This window comes from Sebastes fasciatus, chromosome 22 (genome assembly GCF_043250625.1).
Source record: "Sebastes fasciatus isolate fSebFas1 chromosome 22, fSebFas1.pri, whole genome shotgun sequence".
Taxonomy (NCBI): domain Eukaryota; kingdom Metazoa; phylum Chordata; class Actinopteri; order Perciformes; family Sebastidae; genus Sebastes; species Sebastes fasciatus.
In genome coordinates, this window is record NC_133816.1 from 23,647,178 (window position 1) to 23,657,405 (window position 10,228).

At 40.9% G+C, this 10,228-nt stretch overlaps 2 protein-coding genes and 1 long non-coding RNA gene across 3 annotated transcripts in view; all 3 read left to right on the top strand.

The window, feature by feature from the left end:
- The window catches only part of LOC141760941 (lamin-B3-like), a 121,789-nt gene that overhangs the window by 64,869 nt on the left and 46,692 nt on the right, over nt 1-10,228 (top strand). The window lies entirely within an intron of this gene.
- LOC141761238 (butyrophilin subfamily 3 member A2-like) overlaps nt 4,205-10,228 on the top strand; it is a 19,050-nt gene continuing 13,026 nt past the window's right edge. The window contains exons 1-5 of the mRNA XM_074624567.1: nt 4,205-4,304; nt 5,133-5,474; nt 6,954-7,241; nt 7,339-7,470; nt 7,693-7,868. Coding sequence (XP_074480668.1) covers nt 4,211-4,304; nt 5,133-5,474; nt 6,954-7,241; nt 7,339-7,470; nt 7,693-7,868 — 1,032 coding nt within the window. The 5' untranslated portion in view covers nt 4,205-4,210. The remainder of the gene's footprint in view (nt 4,305-5,132; nt 5,475-6,953; nt 7,242-7,338; nt 7,471-7,692; nt 7,869-10,228) is intronic.
- LOC141760943 (uncharacterized) overlaps nt 9,302-10,228 on the top strand; it is a 1,488-nt gene continuing 561 nt past the window's right edge. Inside the window, exon 1 of the long non-coding RNA XR_012592487.1 lies at nt 9,302-9,411. This is a non-coding gene — a long non-coding RNA (uncharacterized LOC141760943). The remainder of the gene's footprint in view (nt 9,412-10,228) is intronic.

The following is a 10,228-nucleotide window of genomic DNA, read 5'->3' on the forward strand; positions in this document are numbered from 1 at the left end:
CTCTGTCTCTGATTGGTCGACCACTGCTTCCCCTCCGGTCGGCTCCAGTAGCTCAACCTCGGTGGCTCAGTAGGACGAGCGGGTCCAGTCAAGCCAACAACCAGAATCAATGACATAACTGAATGAATGGATGATTCACACTTTCTTAGTAAACATACTTAGCTGTGTTTTTACCACTACCACAGAGAAAATACCAAACAGCACTACAGAACAGTGCATTGACCTGTAAGGCCAATCTGCACCCGCTGTGTGTCTTTTTGCTCTTTAAACTACGTCACCACACTGCCGGTGCACTTTCTCAGAGCGGTTACTGTTGCTGTGGATGGGTTCACATTAATGGAGCGTCTGGTACGTTTCATACTGGTGCTTATTGGCATGGGTAACATACGTTACTAAGCAACTGTGAATTAAAAACAAAAATATGGTCCTCTCTCTAGGTTCCATGGTGGAGAGGAGGTTGTGTTCCTCTGGCCTTATCTGTTTGGCATGGAAAGGATGTCATGTTGCTCTGACTCTTTCTGGTCGGCGTGTAGAGGAGGTCGTGTTGCTCTGACTTTATCTCTCTGGCATGGAGAGGAGGTCGTGTTGATCTGGCTCTATCTATACGGTGTGGAGAGGAGGTTGTGTTGCTCGGGCTCTATCTGGTTGGCGGGGAGAGGAGGTCGTGTTGCTCTGACTCTACCTATCTGGCATGGAGAGGAGGTCGTGTTGCTCTGGCTCTACCTATCTGGCGTGGAGAGGAGGTCGTGTGGCTCTGGCTCTATCTATACGGTGTGGAGAGGAGGTTGTGTTGCTCTGGCTCTATCTATCTGGCATGGAGAGGAGGTCGTGTTGCTCTGGCGCTCTCTGGTTGACGTGGAGAGGAGGTCATGTTGCTCTGGCTCTATCTGGTTGACATGGAGAGGAGGTCGTGTTGCTCTGGCTCTATCTGGTTGACGTGGAGAGGAGGTTGTGTTGCTCTGTATCTATCTGGTTGATGTGGAGAGGAGGTTGTGTTGCTCTGGCTCTATCTGGTTGGCGTGGAGAGGAGGTCGTGTATCTCTGGCTCTATCTGGTTGACGTGGAGAGGAGGTTGTGTTGCTCTGGCTCTATCTTGTTGGCGTGGAGAGGAGGTTGTGTATCTCTGGCTCTATCTGGTTGGCGTTGAGAGGAGGTCTTGTATCTCTGGCTCTATCTGGTTGGCGTGGAGAGGAGGTTGTGTTGCTCTTGCTCTATCTGGTTGGCGTGGAGAGGAGGTTGTGTTGCTCTGGCTCTACCTATCTGGCATGGAGAGGAGGTTGTGTTGCTCTGTATCTATCTGGTTGATGTGGAGAGGAGGTTGTGTATCTCTTGCTCTATCTGGTTGGCGTGGAGAGGAGGTTGTGTTGTTCTGGCTCTACCTATCTGGCATGGAGAGGAGGTTGTGTTGCTCTGTATCTATCTGGTTGATGTGGAGAGGAGGTTGTGTATCTCTGGCTCTATCTGGTTGGCGTAGAGAGGAGGTTGTGTTGCTCTGGCTCTATCTGGTTGGCGTGGAGAGGAGGTCGTGTATCTCTGGCTCTATCTGGTTGACGTGGAGAGGAGGTTGTGTTGCTCTGGCTCTATCTTTTTGGCGTGGAGAGGAGGTTGTGTATCTCTGGCTCTATCTGGTTGGCGTTGAGAGGAGGTCTTGTATCTCTGGCTCTATCTGGTTGGCGTGGAGAGGAGGTTGTATTGCTCTGGCTCTATCTGGTTGGCGTGGAGAGGAGGTCGTGTTTCTCTGGCTCTCTCTGGTTGATGTGGAGAGGAGGTTGTGTTGCTCTGGCTCTATCTGGTTGGCGTGGAGAGGAGGTTGTGTTGCTCTGGCTCTATCTGGTTGGCGTGGAGAGGAGGTTGTGTTGCTCTGTCTCTATCTGGTTGGCGTGGAGAGGAGGTCGTGTTTCTCTGGCTCTCTCTGGTTGACGTGGAGAGGAGGTTGTGTTGCTCTGGCTCTATCTGGTTGACGTGGAGAGGAGGTCGTGTTGCTCTGGCTCTATCTGGTTGGCGTGGAGAGGAGGTCGTGTTGCTCTGGCTCTATCTGGTTGGCATTGAGAGGAGGTCGTGTTGCTCTGACTCTATCTGGTTGGCGTTGAGAGGAGGTTGTGTTGTTCTGGCTCTACCTATCTGGCATGGAGAGGAGGTTGTGTATCTCTGGCTCTATCTGGTTGGCGTGGAGAGGAGGTTGTGTTGCTCTGGCTCTATCTGGTTGGCGTGGAGAGGAGGTCGTGTATCTCTGGCTCTATGGTTGATGTGGAGAGGATGTCTTGTATCTCTGGCTCTATCTGGTTGGCATGGAGAGGAGGTTGTGTTGCTCTGGCTCTATCTGGTTGGCGTGGAGAGGAGGTTGTGTTGCTCTGGCTCTATCTGGTTGGCGTGGAGAGGAGGTTGTGTTGCTCTGGCTCTATCTGGTTGGCGTGGAGAGGAGGTTGTGTTGCTCTGGCTCTATCTGGTTGGCGTGGAGAGGAGGTTGTGTTGCTCTGGCTCTATCTGGTTGGCGTGGAGAGGAGGTTGTCTTGCTCTGGCTCTATCTGTTTGGCGACACCTGGAAGCTGCCTGACATCCTCGTGGATCCACCTTCTCACATATGTTCACATTACATGTATTACTTTTTGTCATATGGATATTGTCTATGTTGTATTTTCATTATGTTGTTTTTACTCTGTACACACACCCTCTATCGCACGTCTGTCTATCCTGGAAGATTTTCCTTAAGCAATGAGAAGGTCGTACTGTAAAGGACAGAGGGCTCCCTGAGGCAAATTTGGGATTTGGGATTTTGGGCTTTACAAATAAAATTGACTTGACTTGACTAAATGGTGCTTTGTGCAGCGGTACTGAACGCTGATGGCCGTCCCAAAGCCTCAATATTTGATGCCCTGGGAGTGATAACGGGCTGGTGAGATAGCAGACCTAACAACTACCTCCTGAATGCTCCCCTTTTCTTGAATTACTAAGACAACAAAAGGATACTGATATTGTTCCTGATGGTTTTGATTGAAGCTGTATAGTTTTATATTAGTGATCAGTTACCTGGCAACAGGCTCAAAGTTCAGCTCATCATAAAAACACTGAGACTGAAACTGAGCGTAGGAAAGCAGATCCAATCACCAGACTTTTTAAAGTTTAACTTATTTATTAATATATTTTTATCTGTAGCCTTTAATTAAGTTGTCAAATTTAATCCAAAATTCTGTTTCTTTGCACACACACTTTAATCTAAATCAACTCTTTTCTAATAATTAATTAATTGTTCTACTGAACCTGAATGCTTTTCTAATAATGTGGTTTTGAGAGTGACTTATAATACATTACATGTGGAAGTTTAGGGAGAAAATGCATGAGCTGTTACTACATCATTTTCAATGCAAACTAAATATAATGCATGAGCACTCTGCAGTAGATAAAAAAGGGTGAGCCAAGGTCAGCAGCCTGTCAATGATTTACTTACCTTGAGACAGATATTGTTCAGTCTGACCAACCGCCAACATGCAGCAGGTACGTCGTCTTCTTTTTGCCTATTTTACACGTTTCAATTAACTTCTATTCTTAAACTTGGTATCACTTTATCGACATTAAAAGTGGGTCTGCATTCAGAGTCGTGGGCTTTGTAGTATAATACTCTCTAAAAGATAATTAAGTCTATTTTAAATCCGGTGTAAAACATTGAAACCATCGAGGAAATGTCTTTCAAATGTTGAGTAATTGTGTTGATTATTTTAAATTCAACCAGACTTTGGTATTTATGATTATTTTAAATGGACGCTTGTTAGTTTTGACGGCAATATTTTTCATAATTTTTATAGGAGTCAATAGACTTTGTAGCTCAGATAAAGGGCTCTAATGAAGGATGAACTATTGAACGAGTCTGGCAGAAGGAGCAGTCTCTGCCTTGTTGGCAAGAAAAGTGAAAGTATACCTCAGTTTTAACTGCCCCATACATAGATAGTATTCATATGAACTCTCTATAGGACCGTCTGTGTTGCCAAAAGTGAAAGTTCAACTATATTACATTACGTTGTCAGTTTTGACATTACAGTAGTAATGGTAATGTTTTAATTTTTTTTTTTAAATAAGAGAATAAGAGAGATGAGCCACAAATGCAAAGGAAAACATGTTTTAATTTTTTACTGGACTAGTTATTTTGCTGCTTTCCAAAGCATATATTTTTCCATATGATGTATCGCTGCTCTCATTTGATTTCCAGAGCGTTAAGATGCTTCCCCAGAGGACCGGACTGTCCCTTCAGTCTCCGCTCAGACCCCTCAGTGTTTTGGTTTTCCATCTTCTCCTAACACAATCTTGTAGAGGTAACTCACACACAAACTATTAAAGTCACACAGCGATGCCTCGAATCACACACAATTCCTAAATCATATCAATATACTGTATGTCATTAAATGAAAGGTTAAAGACTGATGTTCAGTGTTTTTGGACACTGGCACAAAAACATGATGTCACTGATTGTTGAACCCTTTGGTTTGTTTCAGAGAACTGAAGTGTTTCAATGTCATCTACAACCACATGTTGTCTACAGTTATTGATGTTATTATAAAGTGACATAATCTCTTTTAACACTAAAGCAACTTGTGCTTTAGTTGATACGATAAACTGTTCAGGAAAAACAAATGAAATACATTGTAGTGAACATGTTGCAGATAGCTTAACTTCAATATGAACCTTTTGCAGATAACCTACACATTAAATGTTTGATGCATTAATGTGTTCATCACTTTAATGTTACAGTTGGTAAAGGTGGACCTTATTTGTATTACTTTATATACTGCTGGGTAGTTTAATCGATAGTTATATATCATAATGTATAAGCTTATTTATATTTTGTATTATTAATCTGAATCAACAAGGTAACTAAAGCTGTCAGACAAATGTAGTAGAATAAAATATTTCCCTCTGAGATGTAGTGGAGGAGAAGATTAAAGTAGCATAAAATGGAAATAATCAAGTAAAGTACCAGTACCTCAAAATTGTACTCAAATACAGTACTTGAGTAAAGTTACATTCCACTACTGTCTGCTGCTATTAGCACAGTATAATAATGTACAACAAGCCTTATAGAAATGAACATATTTAACTCCTTCCTACTGCAGGAATGAATTAACATATCTATTTCTTTCCAGGTCAGTCTCAGTTGATTGGTCCACTTCAGCCAATAATAGCATTAGTTGGCGATGACATCATTTTGCCATGCCATCTGGAACCTGCAGAGGATGTTTCTGCCATGACGTTGGAGTGGACGAGATCCGACCTGAACTCTATAGCTGTCTTTGTGTGGCGTGCTGGCAAGGACCTCGTACATGTTAAAGATCCATCCTACACAGGAAGAACATCACTGTTCACTGATGGACTGAAGCACGGAAACATTTCACTGAAACTCTCCAAAGTGAAACTTTCTGATGAGGGGAGATACCAATGCTATGTTCCTAAACTGAATAAAGAATCCTTCGTTGAGCTTGTTGTTGGTAAGTGGACACATAGTGTATCATGGTGCTGTTTAGTGTAGTCTGTGCATCCTGTGAAGAATTTTGGGAGGATCAACACAGCTGTCAGCCGATGTCGAGCCATTTTAACATTTAATACCTAGACAGGATATTCATTAGAGAGATCTGCAACGTCATTTTCCCTAGTCAAAACTCTAATTCAAGATATATTCTGACTAGTACGATTCAAACTACTTTTGCCAGTCATGTGTAAAGGGTTTGTCATTACAGATATCCACAATTCACACTGTGGATATCTGCAACTGAATTCTGAACAGTCGTAATTCCAGTTTCAGATATCTACAATTTAATTCTGACTAGTCGTAAATTCCAGTTCAAGAGATATCTTGCAGATATCTACATTGTCCTTTTTGGATATCTTAAATTAAATTTTGACTAGTCAAACTGACGTTGTAGATATCTCTAACTGGAGTTAGGGATAGTCTAAATGTAATTACAGATATATAGAATTAGAGTTGTGACGTGGTGAAATGACGTTGCAGATATCTGCACATAGAGACCGATGTTATGTGTCCACCTCAGAGAACAAAAGGCTTGTTGGGATTAAAATGATCTTGCAGCTCATTGTCTACCTTACTACGGTTAGAAAGAGGCCTCGTTAGTGTTTTAACGATGTTTCTCTGATGAGTTATTGATCCGGAAAGTTTGAATCTGTGAATATCTTTCACACTTTACCAAATTATCCAAGTCAGCAAAAGCTTCTACTGACACTTCAGATGCTTTGTTGGGCTGATATCTAATGGGAAGCCTTGATGAGCAACGTCATGACAACAACTCTGACTAGTCATAATGAGGTTATAGATATCTGTAACTGTTATTTAGGATAGTCAGAACTGAATTACAGATAGCTCTAAATGTCATTGTGACTAGTCACAATGACATTATAGATATCTGGAATAAGAACTCTGACTAGTCACAACTAGTCAAAACGCAATTGTAGATATCTCTAATTATTAATTCTGGATAGTCAAGGTTAACTATTAAATGTTTAAACAGCTCGTCATAGTCAGCCAGTGATGTTGGGAGATGAAGAGCACAATGACAGTCATGAAACATCAGTATAAATGAGGGTTAAACATGTTTTATAAGAGCAGCTCAGTTGTAGATGTCATGGGCAGAAATGTTCTCTCATTAGGTTGATTAGTAAACTGTATATGACACCTAACAAAGTTTAACAAACACATAATCTGATTTGCAATAATCTAAGACCGGCTTTCCGATGCAAACTGTTTCTGAATTTTCAAGTTTTAGTATTGGCAGCAGTAAATATGTGACCCCTTTGACTTCAAGCAGCTTCATCATCAGTTCAGGGACCAACTGGGTTTATTTGCCGTATAAACAACGCTAATGCAGAGGATATTTACACAATATATTTAATTATTCATGTGGTGATTGTATTGCTGACTTCTGTTTTAAATGTTTCCTTTTACTCTGCATCAGGTTCTGCTTCCTACCCGGTCATCACTTTAGCAGGGATTGATGAAGCCACCGGAGGAGTGATGTTAGCCTGCAGGTCTGAAGGCTGGTATCCAGAGCCTGAGGTGTTGTGGCTGGACGGTGAGGGAAACCTCCTCTCTGCTGGACCTCCAGAGACAGTCAGAGGTCCTGATGACCTCTATACTGTCAGCAGCAGAGTGACTGTGGAGAAGAGACACAGCAACAGCTTCACCTGTAGAGTCCAACAGAAGAACACCAACCAGACCAGAGAGGCACACATCTCTATTTCAAGTAAAAAAAAAAATTGTGTTTTATTACATGATTTACTATTTTAGTATCAAATTGCTAAGGATTTCTAATAATGTTATTCTGTGTTTTATCTTTTCAGATGATTTCTTTAACGTCCAGTCCAGTTCTGTTCCCGTCAACACTGGTTTGGCTGTTAGTTTGGCTGTTTGGATCATCATGTTTATTCTGTTGCTTCTCTTTGTTGTGTTGAAATGGAGGCAAAACAGAATCAGTAAGTCACACATGTATTAATAAAAGTTAATCTTACAGGTTTTATGGTGTTGATAGAAAATGTGATGGTATGTCTACTTTAATTTCAAATCAGTCAAATGGTTAGGTGTTTTATTTTTACAACCCATTTTACACCTCATTGTAGACTCAAATGTCTCATACGCTGTGATATGAACATGTCTTTTATACTTATTAACTGTACTGTCTTTATGTTTTCACACAGAGACCAAGAGAAGCTGTGGGGATCAAACTGAAAAAGGAGAAAAGAAAAAACACTCTAAAACTAATAAAAGTGAAGATCAGTGTGTCACTGAAGAAAGAGAGAGAGAGCAGCTCATGACACATGAAACGGTGGAACTGGAGGTTCTGAAGGGAAACGTGCAGAAGAAGATCAAACATGTAAGTAAAGAAACAGGACATTACTTTCAGTTTCCAAAAAGAATTAAATCTGACAACTGAAACTAGACATGAGAACAAATGTGAGACACCAAATAACTGAAACTAAAACACAAAGAAGAAGAGTTAATCTATTTATTCACATTAAATCTGTGATAACGTGTCTGATTATAATTTACTAACAGTTGAAATCAACATCCATCTGTCTGTCTGTTAGCTGCAGGACAAACAACAAGACGCTGAGGCAAAGATGAAGATTAGCAGTGAAGAGATCATCCTGCTGAGGAAAAATGTAAACACACACACACAACTCTCATCAGAATGAAGAACAATGAAGATGTTTATTGTCACAAAATATTTGCAGGATCTAAAAAGTGCTGAAAGACACATTAGAATACATGTTTCATAATAGAGTCCAGTCTACTTCACACTAGGAGGGTGTAACGATCAGGACCAGAGGACATGCAGGGTCAAGATTGGTGATATTTGGACAATATGAATAAACTTTGAATAAACGAGTGACAGCACTCTGAGCTTTAGTTCTCTGCAGACTGAGTCCAGCATGTCATCAGCAGCAGGTCTTTACAGACAGCAGCTCATTGACTGAACTTCACTTCTGCTGCTGGATGCTGGATAGAATAACGTTACAACCAAACTAGTCTGAGTGGATAGTCTACAGGGACAGCACCACTCTGAACCTGAAACTCAACTAGTGGATGTTTCTACCATACTAACTTATAACTTTACCACCAGCTAAATACCTCCACTAATTAAATCCATGCTCTACTTTACAGGTTATGTCAAAGCAAGTGATTAATATGTATATTTGGTAATTAATACATCTGATAAGTGTATTTCATCAGTGTTTCTGACCACTAGTAGGCAGACTTGGTGTGTTTTCTCCTGTGAACCAGAGTTTATTCTACTGGTGTTTCTGAGTAGTCGTGATGTGACTCAACTATATCAGGTGTATTACTGAGGACCAACGAAGAGCAGAGTTGAGTGTTTAGTTGTCTGTATGATCAGTTCTCTAGAAAGCTGCAAGCAGCAACATCACAGACCAGTTTCAACATCCATCTGATCACATTGAGAATTCATCCAGACATTAATGTGAACATTAACTTCATCTCTCATCTCTCCCACTTTAACTAACAGATCTGGGATCAGAAGCTGAGACACGATGGAGAACTGAAGGAGGTGAGGTTCATCTTTTCACCAAATCATTGTTTCATCTTCTCCATGTGACTTTGATTTGTTGCTGAGACAAACATGATCAAACTAAAAATCTAAGAAACTAAATAACTGAAACACAAAGAAGTGAAAAAGTAAATCTATTTATTCACATTCAATCTAATCTGTGATCAAATGTGATAAAGTGTCTGATTATAATTTACTAACAGTTGAAATCAACATCCATCTGTCTGTCTGTTAGCTGAAGGACAAACAACAAGCAGATAAAATACAGTTGAAGACTAATGAAGAGCTGAAGGAGACAAAACATCACCTGAAGATGAAGGATGAAGAGAACATCCAGCTGAAGAATAATGTAAACGCAAACACACGCACACACGCACACACACACACACACACACACACACACACACACACACACACACACACACACACATTTAACTCTCATCAGAATGAAGAACAATGAAGATGTTTATTGTCACAACAATATTTGCAGGAGCTAAAAAGTGGTGAAAGACACATTAGAATACATGTTTCATAATAGAGTCCAATCTGCTTCACACTAGGAGGGTGTAACGATCAGGACCAGAGGACATGCAGGGACAAGATTGGTGCAGTTTGGACAATATGAATAATCTTTGAATAAACAAGTGACATCACTCTGAGCTTTAGTTCTCTGCAGACTGAGTCCAGCATGTCATCAGCAGCAGGTCTTTACAGACAGCAGCTCATTGACTGAACTTCACTTCTGCTGCTGGATGCTGGATAGAATAACGTTACAACCAAACTAGTCTGAGTGGATAGTCTACAGGGACAGCACCACTCTGAACCTGAAACTCAACTAGTGGATGTTTCTACCATACTAACTTATAACTTTACCACCAGCTAAATACCTCCACTAATTAAATCCATGCTCTACTTTACAGGTTATGTTAAAGCAAGTTATTAATATGTCTATTTGATAATTAATACATCTGATAAATGTATTTCATCAGTGTTTCTGACCACTAGTAGTCAGACTTGGTGTGTTTTCTCCAGTGAATTAGAGTTTATTCTACCGGTGTTTCTAAGTAGTCGTGATGTGACTCAACTATATCAGGTGTATTACTGAGGACCAACGAAGAGCAGAGTTGAGTGTTTAGTTGTTTGTATGATCAGTTCTCTAGAAAGCT